This window comes from Danio aesculapii, chromosome 15 (assembly GCF_903798145.1).
Source record: "Danio aesculapii chromosome 15, fDanAes4.1, whole genome shotgun sequence".
Lineage (NCBI taxonomy): Eukaryota > Metazoa > Chordata > Actinopteri > Cypriniformes > Danionidae > Danio > Danio aesculapii.
The window spans coordinates 9,725,129-9,750,564 of record NC_079449.1 but is presented as its reverse complement, the minus strand read 5'-3'; the positions used below and the strand labels follow the sequence as shown (position 1 = coordinate 9,750,564).

General features: G+C 37.2%; 1 protein-coding gene across 5 annotated transcripts in view; it reads right to left on the bottom strand.

Moving 5' to 3' along the window:
* Nucleotides 1-657: 657 nt before the first annotated feature.
* robo1 (roundabout, axon guidance receptor, homolog 1 (Drosophila)) overlaps nt 658-25,436 on the bottom strand; it is a 514,376-nt gene continuing 489,597 nt past the window's right edge. For 4 of the 5 annotated variants that reach the window (XM_056473875.1, XM_056473879.1, XM_056473877.1 and 1 more), the window contains 7 exons: nt 24,504-24,639; nt 24,188-24,427; nt 20,775-21,253; nt 18,534-18,698; nt 5,048-5,326; nt 3,339-3,550; nt 658-1,855 (listed from right to left, as the gene is read on the bottom strand). In XM_056473875.1, the coding sequence (XP_056329850.1) occupies nt 1,841-1,855; nt 3,339-3,550; nt 5,048-5,326; nt 18,534-18,698; nt 20,775-21,253; nt 24,188-24,427; nt 24,504-24,639 (1,526 nt within the window). In that variant the 3' untranslated portion in view covers nt 658-1,840. The remainder of the gene's footprint in view (nt 1,856-3,338; nt 3,551-5,047; nt 5,327-18,533; nt 18,699-20,774; nt 21,254-24,187; nt 24,428-24,503; nt 24,640-25,436) is intronic. The other variant, XM_056473876.1, reaches the window with a different exon arrangement.

Genomic DNA, 25,436 nt, shown 5'->3' with positions numbered 1-25,436 from the left:
AGTTTTCTTTTGCTATGAGTACTATTATCACACTTTTATTTATGATTTTGTTTGTAACTTTGCTTTATACTAAATCACACATGCCATTTTATACCTTGGTCTATTTATAAAATGTTCAATGCTCAGCTCAGTTTTTCAATTCTTTTACTGAGCTCAAATGTCCATCATTTTACAACATGTCGGTCTTGTGCAATTTACTGCAATAGAAGAAATTTATATTTTAAATGTTGATTATTTTTGGCCTGATTTAATTACTTCTGCTAAATGAAATATTTGAATAATTAATAGTAAAAATAAACTATTTTGAGTATTTTTAGGAACTAAACAAGATTCCAGTGTTCCTGTACAGGTGGTCTAACCTCTGCATGTCATAATGAGATTTTAGGTCTGTAATAAATTTGAGTGTCTTTTTTTCTTATTATTTATCATGTATATGTAGACATTACGTCATGAAAATGTACTTGAAAGATCTTGAAATTTTAGAAGTAAAAATGTGTATGAACCCTGACAATTATACCATAACAGACTTCAGCTTATGTGGTAAGTTTAATTATGTAGTTTCTTTTCCTGGGCTTATACTTCACACACTAAATTAAAAGAGCTCAGACACAAAAGCATAAATAAATCAAACACAAGCAGATCAATTTCAGTATTTTGATTTATTTTTTTCTTCATTTTTTTAAATTTGCTTTTCTGTTTTAAGAAACAAATGCTTGCAGATGTCAAATGAATTAACACTCACATCCTCACCCCATTAAAGCCTGACCGACACATGACCTCGGCCAGCCAATCACAAGCACCCTAGATTCTCAAACCGACGCCCACTTCCTGTTAAGTGCATATGTAAATCGGAAAACAAATGATTTAGCTTTTTATAACAAAAGTGCAGAGGTGGAGCAACACTTTCGTAAACAATAACATCCCTGCTTATTCATTTCATTTCTGCAGGACGTCTTGAGCTGGAATGAGAATCTGGAAAAGACACCGAAGGTAAGGATGCAGGGATTTGTTTCCATTCATTCACTCATTTGTAAACAGCTTATCCTTTTTTTTTTTTTCTTTCGTTTCTCACAACCCTACATCGACAGGTTTAACAAGGCCTTTTGTCGTACCGTCTGCGCTCCCCTCGCGTAAGACAAAAAGGTTTTCAGCAATAACATGGTTCAAAATAAAGTTTAGTGATTGTGCTTTTAAAACCAAAGTCAAACATAGAACAACAAACATCGACAATGACAAAAAAAAAGGAAATAATAACAGTGCATTACAAAAACAAACAAGAACTCTCAAAATGTGGCACTTTTCCTGGGGCAGTTTAAACACTATGACAATTTACAACCAGGACGGCGGCTATAAAAACAAATTATATTAACTGGTGTCATTTAAAATGATTCAAAGAAGCCAAGGAAGACAAATCGAATGTACCACAATGGATTATAAAAGACAGTTAGATATGTTTACACGTGTATGTACATGTCAGTCAGTCCCTTTGTGCCTGGAGTTTTCATTACAGTAACCGTTGACTGACAACCTTCACCCACTGGTGAACAAAGCCATTATAAGTTTCAGGAGCAATCGGACGCATCATATTGCATTGGAATCAAAACAAAACCGCTTTAGCCCCTCTCAAATGTACCCTTCGTTAGTTTATTTTTTTTTTTCTTTTCTGTCTGTTTTTTTCTTCTTTAAATGCACATTGAAATTAAGGTAAATAAATGAAGAATGGTTGGTCACTTTTCCAAACGTGACTCAGGGTCGGTAGTTTTCAGTTAAAGACACCGCTGAGATGGTCGATCTGCACTGAAGATGGTTACTGACGCAGTTTTCTTTTCTTTTTTTATCTTCAGCTCTCCACCATCTGTAAAAAGCAAAGAAAAAATTGAGACGTTAGAGGAAAATAACACCAGGGTTAAGATTATGACACTACAGGTGCGTCCCAATCTGCATACTTATGCACTATTCTACTCCATTTTGTAGTGCATTCACACTAAAAACTCTAATAATAATAATAAGTGCACTTTAAATACTCAGATGATGCACTTATTCGACTTAATTATGTACTGATGGACACTTCACACACTCAAAGGCTTTGCTCACGTAGCGGAAGGATCTTTCAGGCACTGATGTTGGATTACTTATTATTATTATTTTGGTTTGTGAAAGCAAAATTCTCCTACGGGAGTGATTATAGCGCCTCCCGATGGTGAATGTGGTTATTACACTCATGGCAGTTATTATTTGGTAGGTTGGTCATTTATTTCACTAATTTGGCAACCGTCAAATGTCATCAGGGAAACGGTTTGAATTTCTGCTTAGTAAAAAAAAACATTGGTGTTCTGTTAAGTGTGTAAGTGCATAGTGTTTCATGTGCCATTTGGGACAGATTTTATAAAGATGCTTTTATTTTTCATTCATTGTCATATTATAATTTTTTTTCCCCCAATTGGTACTTGCATATTTACAGAACTAATTTTAAATGTAGTTTTTTTTTTTTTTATTAAATATTGGAAAAATTTGCTTTTTAAAATTTAGTTAAAGTACTAATTCTTTGCATATTAGTACTTATTTAGATTTTTAAAATATCAGACTATTAAATTGTCTTGATTTTATATTTCTGTTTTGCATTTTTAAAGTTTTGCATATAATTGGCACTGCTCATTCTCGTTCACATGGTCTGACTAAAAATGCTCTATTATAGAGCATTTCCATGTGGTCATGTCATTGACCCATGAACATTTTCTGCTTATCAAACTATTTCATAACAAGAGTCAATTCAACTATAACTTGCTCAGTTTACAACTTTACTAAGTGAAAATTCAAACTGTTTCCCTGGTGACGGTTGCCAAATTAGTGAAATAAAAGACCAAATAATACCTGCCATGAGTATAACTGCATTCAACTTCGTGAGGTGGTGTAATCACTCTCATAGGAGAATTTTGCTTTCACAATCCAAAATAAATAAAGTAATCCCACATCAGTGCCTGTAAATCTTTGCCTGTTTTTTAGTGTGAATGCACAACTTACAATATTTATACTACAAAATGGCATGTGTGATTTGGGACGCACTTGTTAACAGTCTACAGACATGCACAAGTACCTATGCACATTGTCACCATTTTAACAAATTCTTGTAGTTGCTAATACAAAGAGATGCTAATGGGATTGTTTTCAAAATTGAGCACTTTAGAACCCATTTTAGGCTCCCCAAATGATGTTGTGTAAATGAATAACCAGAATGCATACAAATATTTCCAGCTGAACGGTTGGTATATTGTCCACTTATGCAGTTTAGTTTACTACTTATTGCAGTCTTTGGTTATATTCTGAAAGAAAAGATTTACCTCAAGCTCGTCCCCTCCAGTCTGGAAGGCTCCTATGGTGTTTAGCCCAATATCTGCAGGGTTTCTGCGGGCCCCTGGAGGCCCTTCACCTCTCCGCCGCCCGCCAGACCCTCGAGAGGACAGTGAACTGGAGGAACTGGGGTCCCGTTCTCCTCGAGGACTGTGGACAGCTGGAAAAGATGGACGACTGTAGGGTAGGATGTCCTCTGAGCCTGGAACACACAACACATTAAAAGGTAAATAATTAGTGATCAGAGGAAGATGTCTTTTACAAAGTTGAAGCGATTGCTCTGTAACATGATTGAGTGTGTTGAAATGCTACATTTTAAATGTGTCCCAAACACACACAACTGATCAAAAAGTCGCTTCTGCTCACCAAGCCTGCGTTTATTTGATCTAAACAGTAAATGTTGCTGTTATTTTTATTATTTAAAGTAATTATTTTGTATTTGATTATTTTAAATAAGCTATTTATACCTGCGTTTTCAATGATATATTTTTGTGTCATTACTCCAATCCTTCAGAAATCATTGTAATATCCTGAGCAAACAACAACAAAAAGTATAGATATTAACCGAAGACTTTAGTTTATATGTCCGCCTTGTATTAAATATGACTTCAGACTTAAAATATTTCACCACTTCTATATTAAATTACATCTTAGAAATAAAATATTTGATTTTTTTGTCTATTTTTCTTTAAATGCTTATTGAATAATACAATTTATTATTTTGATCTAATTTATTTAATTATTATGTGTCACATTTTAATAAAATAGATTTACTGGCATTAAAATGTCTATTGTTTAAAACTGATTTGAAAGCAGGTATAAACCATGCTGACTACGGTTCATACATTAGACTTTAAGCAGATAAACACTAAAGTATAGTTTATTCTATTTTCATACAATAAAGTCTTGTAAATAATGTCATTTCTGCCCATGCTCTGTTTCCTCCACACTCTGAATCTGGCTTAAAACAGATGTTTTGCAAAGGTTTTCAAAATGTCTATCACTAACAGGGCTTAAATTTAAATTTTATCTTTGTGACCTCAAAATAGATTTGGGAGCATTTGTGCGAGTGCATAAAATTGTTACTGTGTGACTGTTTTTCGCTGCAAAATGTTCACCAGATACACAGATTTAGGAGACATTCACGCATAAATACGTGAAATGCAGCACTTGGGAATAATTTAAAATCATCATGTCAACTTTCTACAGTAAACAAATCCCACAATGCTTGCCCCGCCTTCAAGCTCTTATGATTGGTGCACTGCTCTAGAACTGAACACAAATGGATTGGTTAATATCAGCTGTCAATCATTCAGTCAATGCTTTGTGTCTTCAGGTGACGGGGAGCTACGAAAATGTAAAGCGCTGAAGTGTGAAGAGTGGATGAAACTCCTAAAGCCATTCACTGTGTGAGTTTTCAGGTAACAGTGTTTGCCACTGAATCTACACATTTTAAGCGTGAGAGGTTCTATTTAATCGTCAGAATGATTTCAAATGCAGTAAATCTGTTAATATAAAACTTGTAGTAACGGTGCACATAATTCTTGATGGGTGTGACTAAAAATGTGGTCACACCAGCCTAAATTTAAAGTAAGGAGCACCAGTGCTACTAATCAAAAAGGTTTAATTTGAGCCCAGACTAACTTATTAAACATAATTGAAGCGTTTAATGTGAGGAAGCCGGACTACAGTGCAGTACCTGGGTGCTGGCGGCTCTTCACAGCGGCATCTTGTTTGCTATTCTTGCCCGTTCTCTGCCCCCTCGGTACATCCTGGCCATCCCTCCGCTCTGAAGAGCTGGTCCGGGTGTCTGAACCGTCCCTGACCCTGGGCCCGCCAGCACCCGTTCGCCTGTCCTTGCCATCTGCAGAGCTGGATCTTGGCGACATGGCCCCCCGTGGACCCTCCGGGATGGTTTTGGCCGGGTGTGTTGGAGACTTCAGCATGGCTGGAGGAGGAATCGGAGGAGGGGGGAGATCTGCGAGGAAACACAAGAAAGAACATTGATTTTGTGTACACTTCTGAGTGCAGTTTGCTGTCTATCAGGTAATCTAATCAACTAATGATGCCTATAGTAATTGTATTTTTCAAGATATTAATATTGACCTCAAAATGCTATTTGAAGTCTTTACTAGATTTTTATATTAACTAGTTAAGTTATACTGATAATTAGCCAAGTTATTGGACAACAGTGGTTTGTTTTGTAGACAATAAGAAAAAATAATTCTTAAGGGGGTAATAATATTAATGTAAAAAAGAAATAACGAGTAAAACGGCTTTTATTACAGCCAAACTAAAATAAATAATATTAATAAAAAATATTTAATAAATTCCTTGGTCTATTAGATATCACTTTGGGAAGGAAAGAAATCACACACTATGGAAGTACACTATTTTTGGTTGCAACGATAAACGTACATGCATTTATACTAAAAGTTAAATCGCTAAATACAGTTGAAATTAGAATTATTAGCCCCCCCTGTTTATTTTTTTCCCCCCAATTCCTGTTTAACGGAGAGATTTTTTCAACACATTTCTTAACATAATAGTTTTAATAACTCATTTCTAATAACTGATTTATTTGATCTTTGCCATGATGACAGTAAATAATATTTGACTAGATATATTATATTATAAAAGGGCTAATAATATTGACCCAAAAATGGTTTAAAAAAAATTAATAACTGCTTTTATTCCAGCCGAAATAAAACAAATAAGACTTTCTCCAGATGAAATATTATGATCAGACATACTGTGAAAATGTCCTTGCTCTGTTAAACATCATTTGGGAAATATTTAAAGAAGAAAAAATTCATAGTGTTGCTAATAATTCTGACTTCAACTGTATTTACATTCTATTTTAACCTTTGTATAGATGTATGTATTACTACAGATGTCTTTGCATCCAGAAATACGATGTGCTTCCTATTATATACTCTTGGTCAGTCATGTGGGATTGATCATGTGCATTTCATTTTATATATATATGTTGAATCATGTGTTGCTAAAAAAAAGTTATGAACAATATCCAAGAAAACAATGACAAGATTGTTATTAACCACAGTGAAAGACATCATGTGTGTCTTCTCATGACCAATAATGTATATACGTTGAATGCATATGACTGTTGGAAAACTGCTGGAGGGGAAAAAACAGGGGAGGAATGCTATAAGTAACATTGTTGGAGAGCTGAAGGCAGACTTGAGAAAACTCGAAGAGATTGCCGATCATTAAAAATACTAATGCTGGAGCAGTTTAAAACAAGCATCAATATGATTAAGAAATCTGATTTGAAGGCACGGTTCAGCCAAAGCTAAAACTGTCATCATTTACTCACCCTTTACATGTCACAAACCTGTTTCTCTTGAAAGCAATGCTGAAAACCTGTTACCATTGACTTCAATTCCTACAATGCAAGTTTTGGTTTGAAATCACCTGAGGGTGAGTAAATATTGAGTACATTTTTGTTTTTGGGTGAACCATTTCTTTAAGTTGCTTTAAATGTGGCATGGTGGTTGGGACCACACGTAGTCAGAATGTTTTAGAAGCTACTGATTGAGTTGGATTTTCACACAACACGTCCCTGGGGTTTACAGAGAAAGGTCAGGAAAAGAGAAGACTATCATTGAGCGACAAGTCTGTGGGTGAAAATTCCTTGATGTCAGAGTAAAATGACCAGACTAAACTAGCTGATATAGAGTCAACAGTATCTGAGGACTGCAGAAAAGCATCTCTAAACAAACCCTGATGTAAATGAAGAAGAGAGACTTCGTTCAGCTTGAAAAACTGAGACTACACTTTACACAGACTCACTAAAACTGGACAATAGGAGGCCTGGTCTGATGTCTCAATTCCTGTGGCAAAATTTGGACTGAAATCTGGCATAAACAGTGCTATGGATCCATCCTGTCTTGTATCAACGGTTCTGGCTGCTGTTGCTATAACTTTTTGTGGCTCTTGCTGCCAATTGCACATCGATTGAACACTACAGCCGACCTGAGTATTGTTACAGACCATGACTATGCTTTTATGACCACACTGTGACCATCTTCTAATGGCTTCTTCCAACAGTATAACACACAGAGCTCAAATAACCTCAGTCTGGTGGTTTCTTCAACATGTCAGTGAGTTCACTAAACTTAAATGTCCTCCACAATCATCAGATCTCAGTCCAGTGGTGCACATTTGAGATGTGCTGGAGTGGGAGATTCACATCATGGAGACGACAAATCTTCAGCAGCAGCGTGAGCGACTATTATGTCGAGATGTTCCCAACACCCTGCCACAAAGAATTAAAGCGTTCGCAAAGGGGAGTCTATCCAATATTAGCAAAGTGTACCAATAAAAATGGCTGATGAGTGTAAATAAATAATTTAAATCACCAAAAAATAAATGTTGATTAACAAAGTACCAGGGCTGTGATGATAAATCAATGCATTGTGAATTGAGAAATGATTCTGCAATTTTCTGAATGCCTCTCTTAAATCGATTCTGAGCTTAGTTTTTACCACCATGTATGCTTTACAAACAGCCACACTGCCAATCCATACACATACCACTTGGATGTAAAACAAACCTTAATAAAGTTAACTATTTAATGAAAATGATGCAAGTCAACTACAAGAGATTTCACAGTGAGCTGTTTGCATTAATCCCATAAAATAAAAGCTGTGGCACAAGAACATTTGAACACAATCATGAGCACATGACTAAGCACAGTTCCTCTTCTTTACACTTCCAACCTTGTTCCTGAAGGCGCACACCAACAGTGCACATTTTCAACCTCTTCCAACAATCCTTAATCAACTCATCAGAACATAAAATAAGACTCCAAAACCTGAGGTTAATCAGTTAGATTAGGCCAGGGGTGTTCAAAATCAGTTCTGGAGGGCCGGTGTCCTGCATATTTTTGTTCCAACCCAGCTAATCAAGCTCTTTCTAAGTATACTAAAAACTTCCAGGGAGGTGTGGTGATGGAAGTTGGAGCTAAACTATGCTGGACTACTAAACTATGCGTGTGTGAATTGTTGAGTGGGCAAAATAAAATAAAAAAAGTCAGTATTTTTAGTAAGTGTACTTTTATAAATATATAACTAAAGCAACCCATGTTCTGTTGCCATTAATATTTAACTTTAATAGGTAGAACTGTCTGAAATATGAACAAAAGCAAGTGATGCAGCAAAGTTAGATTTTAAAAATCATGAATGGTTATAAAAAATATTTATAATAATTTATAAAAATAATAAAAAAACTATTTGTTTAAAAATATTGAATGATATTAATGAGATGACGTAGTTCCGGAAACTTTCTACTTCTCTGTTTATCCGTCTGATTTTACTGTCTGTTTCTCTTGACCGCCCCCCGTCATTTACAAGAATATCTCAATGGCGAACGCATCAAGTATAAAAGCCTCGTCCATTTCGTGAGGTGCGCGATGCGGCGCCAGGCGAAAGTATAAATCAACCTTAAGATGTTTGTTTTTTTTCTGCTGTTCAATGGTGCATCTAACCCGTCTCTAGTACTGTTCAATTTGAATACATTTATTTTACCACTAATTTTGTGATTTTACATTTTCTCCTGTATGTGTGTTTTTGATCTTGTGATATAGGTCTTAAATTTAATACTCAATGGTCTTAAAAAGGTCTTAAATTTGACATTATGATATGGTCTACTAAAGAACTGACACTGATGAGCGTGTAAAAGTTCTAGACTAAAAGTTACTTGACACAGCATCTAAAAAAAATGTGGCACTTATATCCAAGCTGCTTCAAAAACATCATGCGCGTGTGTTTACATTAGCCGCGTTTCCACTATCGCGCCTAAAGCGAGCGAGCCAGGGCGAGCCAAGGCCAGTCGCGTTTCCACTATCACTTCCGGGGCGTAATCGGGCCAAAGCGGGGCTTCCTTGGGGCCAGTGTCCGGGCCAACTGGGGCTTTGGGGCGGGGTTATGTACAAAGGCGGAGTTTTCCTGTCAGGTAAAGAGGAGACAAGATGCTTTCTTTCCTTACATTTGTTTTGCTATCGTCGCTCGGCTGCTCTTTTGCGCCTTGCAGCCTTAATCTGTGTTCGAAGTAAATGCCGCCGAACTCGAATGTCCTTATCCAGGGATCGCTGTCTGGCCTTACACCAACAGACCACAAACAGTAAAAAAGCAATCGCTTCGGTGTTCTCCATCTTCCTGCTCTCGTTGTGATGCCAGGTTGTGTTTGTGGTTATAATTTGAGTTTTTTGTTCCCGCTGAAGTGGGCGGGTTGTGTGACGGGTTGTGTGACGTTTGATTCGGGGGACGTTCTGGGGGCGGTGTTTGCGTGACGCGCTGCAAGCAACTAGCCCGACAGTGGAAACACGACATGATTTCGGCCTCATTTCTCAACCTCCCGGGCTATTGGCCCGGCCTGGCCTGATTAAAGCCCTGGCTCGCACTGGCCCGATAGTGGAAATGCGGCTATTGAAAAGAAATAGAAAAGTATCACATTGGAATGGAAAAAATTAATTCTGTCCGAATGAGCCCTAAGAGTGTATAATTCAGAAACAGGCCTAGAGTGCAATTTGCCGTTATAAAGAGAGAATCGCGATGCATTCAAAAATCTATACATTGATTTATCCTCCCAACCCTACACGATGCCCTTATGAAATATAAACAATACATCAGTAAGTCCACATTAGTGCATAGTTTATAGTACTCCATTTGTGAAGCAACTCAAGTTTACATTGTATCTCGCTGAAGGCACGCTATATTCACACATGCCAGTGTCCTTCAGAACCAGACGCTCAGCTAATTGACACCAGAACCCATTTGTCTGGCACCCGGAAGGTGCCATGGAAACACAGCTGTGCCGTTGCGGTGCAATACTCTAAACAGCTGCACGCTGGAGCTCTTTCCCACCAAGGTGTTGCTAGTCAGTCGAGAAACTGTGAATGACGGTTCATCACTGTCACTGAATATCTCACGGCCTCCCATGCCAGCTATTCAGGATTGTTTACAATTGCCATTCCTGTTAAATAGCATTGGATATTAAAAAGAAAGCCTCCAGAGCTCTTATTAGAATCTCATGAACTTGTGAAAAATGATTCAGTTTTGCATATGAAATGACATCCCATCAGTGGAACCACACCAAATCTGTGCGCAGTGAAAGCCACCAATTTTTTAGGACATAATTTCGAGTCTGTTTGTTCATTTATGTAAATATGTATATTTATTATATAATTTATTATTTCTATAACATTTTTTAAAATAATTTCTGTAATAAGCTGCATTTACACTGCAGATCTTGATGGTCAATTCTGATTTTGTGACTGTATCTGATTTTCTTAATGACCTGCTCACATCATCTTTTAAACGTGACTCGTATCCGATTGTATGCATTTCTACTGCACATGGCAAAAATGCAGAGGAAAAACAGCAGGCGCTGACTGACAGCTGATTTTTATTCTCGCTTTTCTCATTCCTGTATTTAGTCTGTTCGCAGGGTTTAATTAAAAAAATATATATATTGACAAGTTGTTTGACAGAAAAGTTCTCATTTGGCCATCTTTTAATCTAGGCTTTTTTAAACCAGTAGTCATCTTAATGTCCTTTCCATGGTGTGATTTATGTATGTGCTGTATGCAAAAGTATTAGTTTAGCCTATACTGTTTATGTGGCGGATGTTGCGCTCTATCCCTATCTCTCTCGCTCGCTTACATGTTTAAATACTTGTGCTACATGACAATATAAAAGCTTTTTTGTCCTTAGTATATGAGATTTAAGGTTTGCGACTGCTGAAGTCTGTTCAGTAATAAAAGCGTCAGAGTTGATGTCATCTCTTTGGTTTTTAATGATGCGCGACTCGTGTTGACAGGTTAAAATCTGATCTACTGCAGACACGAGGGCACAGATCTGATTCATATCGGATAAATTTCCACATATAAACAAAGCGTCAATCGAAGGGAGAAGGAAATCGGAATTGGGTCACTTGAACCATGCAGTGTAAATGCAGCCTTATTGACATAGAAAATGTTTATATGTTTATACAACACAGTTTGTAATGTAATGTTTTCTGTATTTTAATAGTGTTGTGTAAAGGAATTTATTTATTTAATTATTTTTGTCTCTTTCTTTTTATTAACAATTGTATTTGTATTGCTTAAAGGTGATATATTAACTGAACTTCTACCGTTGAGTGTGATATGATTTGCACACTAATGAAGCATTTTTGCAGATGAAGCTGATTGTCTAAAATGAACTTGCGCTCTGCAGCTAAACTTCCTGTGAGCACAGAATATTTGCAGTTAAGAAAGTCTTATGCTTTTAATGTTGTGCAGAGAATTCATAGAAAAAGAGGATGTATGTATGGGTGCGGCCAATGAAGGACTGGGGAATGATTGACAAGTGATGAATTCCACTAAACTCCACCTGTTAATATCAGCTACGTATAATAGAGCAAATCTAGAACTGAAATTTGTTGCGCACCTCTGAATGTCCAATATCCAATCAATTACTAATGTTAAACCTTGAAGAAAACCTCTCTTGACCTTTTTATTGAACGCGCATGGAATTGACTAAATATTCCAACAACAGATATATTATATGAGAGACTTGTCAGTGGATCTTATCAAAAGGAAACCTTAAATAAAAGATATTTGTTATTTAATGGTTTTAAGTTACTCTCAAAATCATTCTGCATCTTTTTTTTTTTTTACCACAAAAATCGGCAAAAACGTCGGCAGATTCTGTCTGGCCCTTCCCATCATCCACCAAATATACCCGTTACGTAAACACTGCATCACTTAAAACGCCTGCCGACTAGTCTGAAAGTGCGCTTGGAATGCTGCGTCAACATTTTTACCGGTTCAAGGTCGAAGCACACCTGACGTCTTCACCAAGCGCATGTCTGGTTTTGTCGGGAAGAGCTTAGCGTTCCTTCATCACTGCTCTGACACTCAGCAAAATATGAGAAGGGTCAGTGGATCGCAGACGTGGATGGTTTTTATAAGCCCTGCGGTGTCTTGCAGTAGTCAGACGGCGGATCGATGCCAGGGTGAGAGAGATAGAGAGTGTATTTCACAACAACTGAAGAGAGCTGCTAGATTTATGAGAGAGGTGGACGACAGGGAGGCATCTCTGCTTTACTCTATTGTCCTTATTTGCGTGAGTAGTTCCTGTGCTGCTGTAAAATTACTGCTAGTGTAAAACATGTCCTCCTTCCACAGCGTACGTTAGGGCTTAAGAGCACACATTACTGTTCAGAAGTTTGCAGTCATTTTGATTTTCATTCTTTCATTTTCTTTTCGGCTTATTCCCTTTATTAATCAGGGGTCGCCACGGTAGAATGAACCGCCAACTTATCCAGCATATGTTTTACGAAGAAGACGCACTTCCGGCTGCAACCCAGTTCTGGGAAACACCCATACACACTCACATTCACACTCATACACTACAGCCAATTTAGCCTCTTCAATTCACCTATAGTGCATGTCTTTGAACTGTCGGGGAAACCAAAGCACTCGGAGGAAACCCACGCCATACAGAAATACCAACTGACCCAGCTGGGGCTCGAACCAGCGACCTTACTGTGAGGCCACCGTGTAGCTCTTCATATATAAGTGTATATGTTACCTGAGATGAGAAGGCAGTTTTAAACCAACACAAACTCTGAAAAGTCTTTCCCTTATTTAAAAGTTTTCTTGGCTGCAGTGCAAAGAAATCAAATGGTCGCCAACCAACCGAAACCCCAGGAAAAGGGCACGCAAGCCACAATCTTGCTAGAGCAAATCAGGTAGGACTAATGGGCAAAATGCCATGTCAGCTTTGTCTATGAATATTAATAGGTTTTATAATAGCCCTCCCACTTTACTTTACAAATCATTCCTGCAGAGGGGTTTTTAAAAACATGCATGTTGTTTAAGTTTGAAACTTATTCTAGCAGTACTTAAGAATTATGATTTAAAAGTCAATTTATTTAAATAGATTAATATGTGATCTGGCCGACACAGTGGCTCATTGCTCGGCCCTGTCGCCTCACAGCAAGAAAGTTGCTGGGTCAGTTGCCATTTCTGTGTGGAGTTTGCATGTTCTTCCCGTGTTTGCATGGGTTCCCTCCGGGTGCTCCAGCTTCCTCCAAAGTGCAAAGACATGCACTATAGGGGATTTGAATTAACTAAATTGGCCATTGTTAATGTGAGTGTGTATGGCTGTTTCCCAGTACTGGGTTGCAGCTGAAAGAGCATCCCTGCTTTGTAAAACATATGCTGGATAAGTTGGCGGTTCATTCTGCTGTGTCGACCCCTGATGAATAAAGGGACTAAGCCGAAGGAAAATGAGTTGGGGGGGGGGGGGTGTTATGGGAACTAGTCATTTCATGATCAAATGATAAAAATGAATAAGTAATTCTAGGTTATTACATGACACAGCAATTCATTATTAAAACTAATCGCTAATAGTTTTAATTAAAAAAACATAAAAAGTAGACGAACGAAATATTTCAACTTTTTGGCTACAACCTAAAGTGAAACACAAAGAAGATCATCAACAATAACAAACAACCTTGAGACAAAAACTACACACAGGGTATTTTTGCACCAATGAATATGTTTACATGAACACCAAATACGATTTTTTTAATGCGATTAATACAATACTCTGATTAAGAGTCTACCATATAAACAGCGATTTTTGATGACATTAATCCCACTAAAGTCATAATGGAACTATGTGGCGTGTGCTGATTTTAGTCGCATCATTGAAGTGCAGCACAGACATGTAAACACCGCAATCAAACTATTACCATTGTGTTGGATCTTCGCTGCATTTTGCACAACAGGTTAATCTGTACACACACGGCTGTTTGACACTATTCTCTACACCTACTGAGTCAGTGCAGGACCACAGACACCAGCATCGGGAAATGCCGAGGTTTTTTCCTCATACGGCATGCGGTATCAAACTACATTAAAACTCCACTCATATCCAATATCTCGTTTGTCACTGGGACATGCATGAAATGTTCCTAAATGAAAGTGAAAGTGCCAAACTGCAGTTAAAGTCGACAAATTAAAAACGAAACAGCCGAAATGACATGAAACTCCAGAGAAAATGTGCATAACGTAGTCATGCAATGACATTAATCAAATTATGTGCTAGAACATGTACAACGGGAACAAATTCAAAAAGCAACTCATGTAAACACCTTAATCGTACTATTGTCTTATTCAGATTAAGGCTAATAATTTGTTTACTGATGTCCATGTAAACGTAGTCACTGTCTTGAATTTTAGGGGGAATTTTAGTTGTATCATATATGCAGGGTTTTTCATTAAATATCAGGCAGGCAGGCAGTCATGGCTACTGACAGACCCCGAGTGATGCTCAAGCACTGCTAATGTGTTTAATTACTTTTAATGTTAGGCTTTTTACATGAGAGAATGCTTTACTTGATAAGATTACAAGAATTTTTCTAAATGTGTAGCAAAAAATGAATGGGATACCACCTCCAGCTTATTTTGAGCCAGGAGAAACCTTTTATCTTTGCCATGATGACAGTATATAATATTTGACTGGATATTATTCAGCTTAAAGTGACATTTAAAGACTTAACTTGGTTAATTAGGCAGGTTAGGGTAATTAGACAAGGCATTGTATAGCGATGGTTTGGTTTGTTCTGTAGACTATCAAAATAAAATATTGCTTAAGGGGGCTATGAATACTGACCTTAAAATAGAAAAAAAATATATAATATTACTATTGAATTCTGTTTCTTTCAGCCATTTTTAACATTTGCGACTCATATGAGCTATGAAATGTTTGATTAGCAGAGACATCCTTCCTGCATTCCAGTAGAAAACTTTTCCCTGAAATCCGAATATAAAAGTTTGAACAGAATCGCGCAAAAGTATAAAAACCGAGACAAAGAGACGTGAAGAACGTCTGGAAGAGACTGGCTGTTTTCTCTCTAGACAGAAGTGGAGGCAGATGAAAGGTTAACAGGGCCTTCTGGAGAGGAGTTGGAGGAGGACGAGATAATAAGCCTGGTGTCACCCAAAGCACTGAGCAAACAAGAACAAAATTAACAGAGGCGGGGGGGACTGTGTGGTGTTTGGGGGGTGGGTGGGTGGTTCTGGTAGGCAATCTGTGTTTCAGATCATTTAGTATCGAGTGTGTTTGCGTGAAATGCACTCAAACGACAACCTTCTTTTCTCTTCTTGTACTCGATGAGAAGCGCTGTATTTAACCCTCCCACACAGCGTAACTCAACGAAGACCTATCAAATCACGCATTCAACAGAAACTTGAGCTGACACAGATTGATCAATCCAAGTCTCTTCAGAGGCCAATGGCGAACAAAGAGGAGACAGAGAGAGAGAGAGAGTGGAGGAGATTAGAGGAGGGGGAGGAAGAGATTACAGTGAAGGACGGATGAGAGAGGCTGCTTGATCTGATAGAGCCCACCAAGGCCTGTGTGTGTCTGATATTAAATCTTAGTGTCAACACACAAGGACAACTGACTCCATGATGAGACGCGGCAGATGAGAACGTGTGCGCAAATACACACTCGCACAAATGTGAGCAGAAAGTTTATAGCGCTTGCTTTTCCAGTTGCACATGCATCACACGCACACATAGCGTGACCTTTTTGAGGGTTTCAGAGGGTCTTCGGCACCTGCTGCAGTTTCATTAGAGACTTGTGAGACAGTATAACTGGACACCACTGAAATTACCGCTCCATCCCCCTCTATATGACCTTGCTTTATAGATCTATAGTAAATGTTTGGAAATTAATGGACAAAACAACTAATTTATTTATTTTATCAACTTCAGTACTCATTCATTCATTTTCTTTTCTTTTTACCACAGCGGAATGACCCGCCAACTTATCCAGCATATGTTTTACACAGCGGATGTACACTCCCATTCACACACTTACACTACGGCCAATTTAGCTTACCAAATTCCACATGTCTTTGCACTGTGGGGGAAACCGGAGCACCTGGAGGAAACCCACGTAAAAACATGGGGAGAACATGCAAACTCCACACAGAAATGCCAACTGACCCAGCAGAGGCTCGAACCAGCGACCTTTATGCTGTGAGGTGACCGTGCTACCCACTGTGCCACCGTGATGCCCTCAACTTCAATATTTGTGGTTAAAATTAATATTACTTAGTAAACTGGTAATGTTTTATGACTATGCATATATATACGTTTTTCTTTGTTGCGGTATGGAGGGCGCAATAGCGACCAGCGTCTTTGTTAGGATGCTTAGAACTTCCGTTCACAGCATTTACAACTGGTAAATCTCCATCCGAAAATGGGTGTCAATACTGTATCAAGTGTATTAAGGCTGTTATACATCTATCAGATGTGCTTCAAGTGCGAGAGAAAACCATTCTCTCTGCCATCAGATAAGATGTTGAAATATAGCATCAGTGTTCCCGTCCTGTCAGCTGTTATACTGTACTCAGCGGGCTCTTCAATCCACACACACACATCACACACTATATATTACTTCATTATAGAGCAAACCATATTACTGAAACTTAACAGGTATGCAACAAACAAATAAATAAATAAAAGTATGTTACTGATCCTCTACTGGCTGATTTGTATGTTGATTCTAATCAGGAGCAGTTCATGTTTTATTTAGTTTGTTTATATTGTTTAGTATTTACCATGTATTTTTCTGTCATTTCAAAACTGCCACTTTAATTTCAGTCTGTGCCACTCTTTTAATCAATGTGCAGTGGGAGAGTACGTGTGTGTGCCAAACAGTATGATGTATGACATTTGTTTGGGCTGGTTCTATATTTGAAAAGAAGAGAAAATGTTCCCTTTAGCAATGACGATGCTCTATTTAAATGGCACAACATGCCGTCTGATGACTTAGCGGTTGTTTTTCATTTCTATTAGATCACGTTTTTAAATAGTCAGTCCAGAAGGTGGCGCTGATATAACATCAGTATTGGTTGGAAGATGTTAAATGCAAGAAAAATAGATTAAAACAATCGTTTCAAAGCTGTCCAAATGCGACTCTTTACACGCATAAAGCTGCCTACCGTAAGTTCGAAGCTGCCTCTTATTGCATACACGCAAAGCATAATGGGTAATTTTGCATTCTATGAAAAAGTTCTATACATGCATAATGTGGCCAGCTTAAATGAGTGCACCCCATACAGATCTTTTTATTTACCAATATTTTCAACAGGATGCTATACAATACGATCATTGTGCCTATACATTAGTCAGTATCAAAGCCAAATATATATTTTTAGATTTGATATTATTAATTCAAAATGATATTTTTTGTAACATTGATGATTTCTTGTTTATTATATATTTCATTTATTATTACTGTGGTCACAAAAAAATGACAAATCCGCTGCTTATTGTTAGTGAGGTAGTAGTTGGGTATATTGTGTTGGACTATGGATGAAGAATAAAATTATACTTTATAAGAACTAATAAACAGGCAATATATTAATAATAGACAGTATGATTAACAATAAGAAAGTAGTGAATAATGGGAATTGGTGCTTAAACTAAAGTGTAAACAAACCTTCAGTTTGAGTTTCCTTTAGTTTTGTCATTCAGAACATCACAATAGAATGTAATGCTGAAATTAAGTTACCCAACAAGAACATACATTTCATGAATATATAAAAATATATTTCTAATTCTATAAAATATAACCCAGAAGGGAATAAATAAATACTTCAATATTTATTGCACAGTTTGTTATAATAGTTAGATTATTGACAGTTTGTGCTAATTTGTCCCCATTTACACATTTATTATTATATGTTAGCTATCAATAGTATTTAAAATATGGTCTTATTCAACAATCTTATAATAACAGGATAAAAATGATCATAAAAATGCACTGGTTTACTCCTCAGGCTTTGGTACTGCCTGCCTGGTGGCATGAGTGGGAGAAGACTATGGCCAGAGTGGGTTGGATTCCTTAAAATGCTCATTATTATTATTATTATTTCTCAAATTTATGCTCAATATTATAGATTTTTCTTTTGTTTGTTTCTGTTTTTTTTTGTCCTTCATTTTTATTTATAATGTAAATTTGAAATATTTTATTTTAAAGTTTTTAAAAAAATGTCAAAATGTTATCAAATATAGACAGTAAAGCAGTATTTGATATTCATGACGTCCCTCTATAAATACAGTGTATAGAATGCAGAAGTGTGTTTGGACGTACCCTCTGTGTAGGCCTCTCGGCGCTGGTAGCCTGTCTGAGCAGCTGGATGTTGTTTTTGCCTCTTCAGAGGCCTCCTCTGACCTGGGGCTGCGCTAACGTTACTGTCTGTGGACACTGGGCTGCCTGGACGGTGTCCCGCAGGGAGGTTTTGGTATTTCCGTGCTGCTGGCAAATTAGAAAATAGAGGGTTTGCTTAGTTCAGCTTTATTAAAGGCCGCAAATTTGAATACAGATTAATTCAGCCACTGTTGGATATAGTATTACACATAGCATCTCTATTAAAGGACATTAGCATTCAATTCATGAGCTAATGTTAGCTAAATTTGATGGGCAGTTCTATGTCTGCCAAAATGTGGCATATTCTCTAAGTGAAACCCAATACTCTGTGGAAAATAATGGAACTGCCCATTCAAATTGATTTAGCTGAGGGTTTAAAGGATTAGTTCACTTCCAGAATGAAAATTTCCTGATCATTTACTCACCCTCTTGTCATCCAAGATGTTCATTTCTTTCTGAAGTCAAAAAGAAGTTAAGGTTTTTGCGGAAAACATTCCAGGTTTTTCTCTATATAATTTAATTATGTGGTGCTCAGAGGTTTAAACTTCCTTACTGCAGTTCAATACAGCGTCAAAAGGGTCAAATGATCCTAGCAGAGGAATAAGGGTCTTACCTAGTGACAATTTACTGCTTAAAACATACATATATATATATATATATTTTACTGAGTTCAAAATAATGAACACCATAATAAAAGTCCCAATAAAATCCTGCGATGTTTTCCTCAAAAAACTACAATTTTTATCTGAACAAACCAAGACATGAAGAGATATTCTGAAGAATGTTGTGACAAAACATCCATTGACTTCCATAGTAGAATACTATAGAGGCCAATGGCTGCCAACATTCTTCAATATATCTTCCCTTGTGTTCAACAGAAGAAACACAAACATGTTTGGAACAAGTAGAAGATGAGTAAATGATCACAGAACTTTCATTTTTGAGTGAACTATTTCTTTAATTATGCATCAGCAGTTGTTATTAGGCTTTCATGATATATTGGCGGCCATATCGATATCAACCGATAAATGCTACTTTTAATATCATCGTTATCGATTCAATAACATTAGGTTGATATGTTTAAGCAGATAATGTGTGCATTATGTATTATTTCCTCTGCTTGGTGCCTGTCACTTTTTATTTTACTACTCTTACGTTTAGTTAATATTTGGTGACTTGGTTGCTTTATGTATGCATTATTTTTTTGCCAGTTGATTTTATTTATATAAATGAAAGTAGCCAAATAAATTAACAGTTAATAAAGTTTAGAGACGAGTTCAAACTTTTCTGATATTAAGGTAAAATATTAACAGTTCACTGTATATTTGTTTGCATATTGTTTTTCATGCAGGGTAAAAAGGTATTGAACACGTCACCATTTTTCTCAGAAAACATTTTTCTAAAGATGCTGTTGACTTGAAATTTGTACCAGATATTGATAACAACCAAATAAACAGATATATACAAAGAAAAAAAGCTAATTAATTTACAAATATAGTTGTGTGTAATAAAAATAAATGACGCAGGGGAAAAGTATTGAACACATGAAGAAAGGAAGGTGTAGAAAGGCAGTGAAAGCCCAGACAGCAGCTGAAATCTCTCAGAAGTTATTCAGCAACCCTCTGCCCTTCATCAGTGTAAATGAATATTAGCTGCTTCAGTCCAACATCCACATTAGCAGATGATGAAGATAAACCAGAGTGGACATTTCAGCAAGACAATGAACCAAAACACAGCAAAGCAAACTCTCAAATACGTTCAGAGAAAGAAAATCAAGCTGTTGAATGGCCCAGCCAATGTCCTGACCTGAATCCAATAGAAAATACTAAATGGAGGTCAGTTTGGATAGATGAGACCCACGGAACCTTCAAGATTTTTACACTCTTTTGACGTCTGTGAAAAAAAGACTTTTATATAAAGTTTTAAATACGTTTCAGTAGTTTAGTACTTTCTCCTTGTGTCAATCCATTGTTATTAAACTTTTTTTCTTTTAATGTTTGTATTGTTTGGTTTTTTACCAAAATCTGGTTCAATTCCATGTCAACAGCTCATTTAGAAATATTATTACCAGGAAAAAAAATTATGATTCCCTCATTGACTATCGCCATTCAAATCTGAGGAATCGGTTGTTTCTCAAAAATGACATATCAGCCATGCCTAATGTTTATGCACATATTCCAGTACCTCCAGACACTGGAAGCTGATGATGTCCTTTCCCAGGATGCTTTGCCACTCGAAGACCAGCATATTCAGCCGCAGCTGCCACAGCCTGGGCAAAATCGGCATCGGTAAAGAAAGATCCATCCGATGAGCTGACGGCACTGGAACGGCCTGACGAGGCGTTGTCCTCTTCAGATGCCGAACCCCATCCGTTAATCATAGACCCGGTCACAGAGCTCTCCAGGTCACAGGTGCTGGAGGCCGGGGTTTGTTCCAGACCCCGCAGGAGAGCCCTCTGCTGGGGCAAGTGCTGCTGGTGAGGGTGCATCATGTGGTGCTGGTGGACTCGAGCCACCTCTGCGTCCGTCTCGTCACCCTCTTCCTCATCATCATCCTCTTCCTCCAGGCCGTCCGTGTCCAGGCCGAGGGGACTGGAGATGTAGCCGTATGTGTGTGGAGGAGAGAGAGGTCGTGGTGGAGGAGGTGGACTCACTAACAGTCTCCTAACACACATTAGATAAAGCAAAACTGTAAACAATGTACAGATAGTTTACAAAAGTCATGTTTACATTGTGTGGTTTGACTCAACTCGGTTGGCTATTCCACCATAAAGAGGAAAACTTTTTTTCCCTCCATAACTCACAGATTACTTGAAATACACAAGTCATAATTTTATACAAGATACATTAGGTGCACTAATGAATAATACTGTTTATATACAGTGCTCAGTGTAGCTGAGTACTTCCCATTTTGAAAATATATATATATATATATATATATATATATATATATATTAAAAAAATATTTTAGTCACCAAAATATTTAGAAGTGGAAAGATAAAACAAATTCAAGCAAAACAATGAAAAAAAAATTACAAAATTTCAACAAAACTTGTAATTTTTTTTTTCTCTTGATTTTTCTTTTTTTTTTTAATTAAATTTTATTATTTTTCTGTAACATATTAATTTGGGTGTACTAGTTTTTGGACTGTTGTGTTAGATAAGCTCTAGATTTGGCTTCAGTACTGAATAATCTAATGTAAATGCACAAATATAATATTTTAAAGCTTCCTATTTAAAATATGAATTTAAAAGATAGATATGTGAGGGGTGTACTCATATATGCTGAGCACTGTATGTGACCCTGGAGCACAAAACCAGTTAATAGGGGGGAAAAACATGGTCTAAGTCAAAATGATTGTTTTTTCTTTTATTTCAAAATCATTAGACTATTAAGTAAAGATCAGGTTCCATTGGGAAGAGTTTGTCAATTTTCCACTGCAAATATATCAAAACTTAATTTCTGATCAGTTATAGGAATTGCTAAAAACTTAATTTAAACAGCTTTACTGGCAATTTTCTCAGTATTTCAATTTTATTTCAACCCTGAGATTCCCGTTTTTTTGTTTTTTTTTTCAAATATGTGTATCTTTGTCAAATATTCAAATAGTCCTATCCTAAGTAAAGCTTATTTATTAAGCTTTCAGGTAATGTATAAACCTCAATTTATGAATTGACCCTTGTGACTGGATTTATGGTCCAGGATAACATCATTTTACTGATAAGGACAAAAATATAAATGCAAATTGGATGCCCACTTGCTTATTAGTTTTTGAACTCTAACACTGAAAAAATTAGTCATCTCAACTCATCTTATATTACTAAATGCCTACCTCAAATCACTTTTCAGCTGTACTACATAATCATAGTAATGTTTTTGTGAATTTGTGGTAAAATAAAACTTTAAATTAAACTACTAAAGACAGGTTAGATGCACCATTGAAATACAGAAAAAAAAACATCTTAAGGCTGATTTATACTTTCTCCTGGCACCGCATCGTGCACCTCCGCTAACTGTGCGCACACCTCATGAAACGGACGAGGCTTTTATACTTGACATGTTCGCCGTTGTGACATTCTTTAAAACAACAAGAGGCGGTCAAAAGAAACACACCGTAAAATCACACTGATAAACAGAGAAGTAGAAAGTTTTCATCATATCAATAATATCGTTCAAGATTTTTTAATTTTAAGTTTTTGTATTATTTTTTATAATTTATTATAATGATTATAAAGTTTTAGAACCGTTCAAGATTTTTTAAATCAAACTGATGCATCACTTGCTTTTGTTCATATCTCGGACAGTTCTACCTATTAAAGTTAAATATCAATGATAAGAGAACATGAGTTGCTCTACAATTATATTTTTTGTTATGGCATGAATAAAAGCAAAAAAAAAAGTACTAAAAATACTGACGTGTTTTTTTTTTTTGCCCACACATCAATTCACACATTACTGTCTAGCTAGTTTCTGTCCCCTTTCTGTTCTGCTAAAAAGGCAATAATGGTCTAACAATCCTGTACATTATCACCAATAAAGCCTAGAAATTGGGCATCAGTATATTGTAAACCGATAAGTTCAAATATTCCTTTCCAGTTATCAAATACATCATTTGTTACTTAATTTTAGTTTGTAGCTATTACATTGTTTTAACTTCAAAATTGTGACATACACATCAGTGTAAAACCTATGAATGGTTAAAAAACATATTCTGAAATATTAAAACCACCTGGGTCTCCACTTTTGCATGGCCTCTTTTTTTGTTTTAACAAACTTATCCCTCAGGTTTTTCCTAACTTTTACAAAAACTTTCCTCCTTTCACACGGCTGTTGCAATTTCTAGCCAAGAATTATTGGTCATCTGGTTATCTCTAAGATGATCACACATGAACGGATAATTAAGATGTCAATACAGTTGTACCTGTTTCAGACAAAATCTCTTCAAAGTGAATCATTTTCAACTCAAATCAAACACGGCGCCGCACAAACTGTTCACCCGAAATCTGTTCACTCTGCCAGCCAGAATCATGTCGTGCGCACTGAAAGCGAACCTCCACAAACACAGCGAGTTCAATAACAAAGCTGATTGGCTATTGCATGTTGGTCTTGTTTGTAGTTGTAATACGGCAAATTACATTTGGACTAGTGAAATAAAGAACTACAACAGCACGAGATTTAAATGAGCATTAGATGTGGCGTTACATGGACATCGGAAAAATAAAACCTGTGCAAAAATATTTAAGACCTAGAACAGCGAATTTAAGACTTTTTTTGAAGGCCTAAAATTTCGATGTTTAGATTTTAGACTTTTTAAGACCTCGCGGAAACCCTGGACTAAAATCGGCATACTCCACATGTCTTAATTCCATTTCGATTATGACTTTAGTCAGATTAATGTCATCAAAAATCTCTGTTTACATGGTAGACTATTAATCAGAGTATTGTATTAATCAGTGTTCCATGTCACATTTTAGTATCGTCTTAGAACCTCAATGATGCTGTGACAAGAAATGAACAGGTACTAGATACTCTTCTGTGGAAAACTGGGGAACCATATAACAGAAATACAACAAAAGTTCATCACAAGGCTGGTGTACCTGCGCTCATGTAGATCTGGGTTATCCTGCAGCATGGGATGCATCTCCTCCTGAGGGGACGGGGTTAGGGTTGCTGTGGACTGGTGGCTGTAGGATACGGCGGCAGGTGAAGAAGCAGCTCCGCGTACAGGTGGTGTCGGCCCACGCTCCAGCTCCACCTCGTCCTCCTCCTCTTCCAAATCGTCAGGTTGCAGATACATCCGAGACGGCGGCAAAGGGCACTGCAGGTCTGTGTCATAACTGAAGAGAGAAGAAAAGATAGCAGGATCACTCTGAAAAAACGGAGAAATGTGTGGCCTGTGAGTGTAGAGCTCACCTGTCGTCCATCACCAGGGTGTATTCTTGACATGGTGGTGGATTGACCGGCGGAGGAGGCAACAGATCAGTCCAATTCATTGGGTTCTGTTTGGCTTGTTTAGTTGTCCGTCCACCCTTTTTCTGACCTTGACTTCCTGTAAAGCAAGAAAGCAGGAAACAAATAAATGAATACAGAGTGTGTGACGCACACAGCTATAGCAGCAACCACGACCTACTCATGAATTAATCTGATTGCAGACTAAAATGCTTTAATAAGCTCTGGTTCATTTCTTTTTCTGTTAGTTTGTTTGCAGAGCTTGACACAAATGGCATTTTTACACTCAGGAGAAGCAACATTAATGACACCCACACCATAATTTATGCGCTGTAAAACGCTTATGCGCATTATCTCTCTATTTGTAATTAACGTCGCGCTCTCCATCAAAAAAATGAGTCATTTTTCAAAACTAACACTCTCCATTGCCCAGAGGAGAGGTAGAGAGAGCATTAAAAGAGAAACATTGGAGGCCAATTAACAGAAAGGAATTAAAATTCAGAGCCAATGAGCTGTGAGGACCTCCACGCACCCAGACCCTCTCTTTAATTACCTGAACTTCAAATACAATATAAAAATAGATACAATGCATTACGCCGGCAGCCTTGCATACGGCACAGAATGGGCCTCATTTATCTTTGTCCCGCAACAAACACCAGCTTTCTGACAACATTATCCCCCCTTTCTTTGAGTCGGATGGATGAAAGCTGGAGTAATTAATGACGGTGTGGCGAATCGCAAAAAGAAAGGAGGGGGGGGGGGTATTGTCTAAATCAGAAACATTCCAGGAAAAATGCTGCAGACCATAGAATATCTGAAGGGAACATGGTTTTAACTACTGGAACAAGGACTGAGCGACTGATTGTCCCTGCCGTGTTTTTAGATATGCGAAATCAT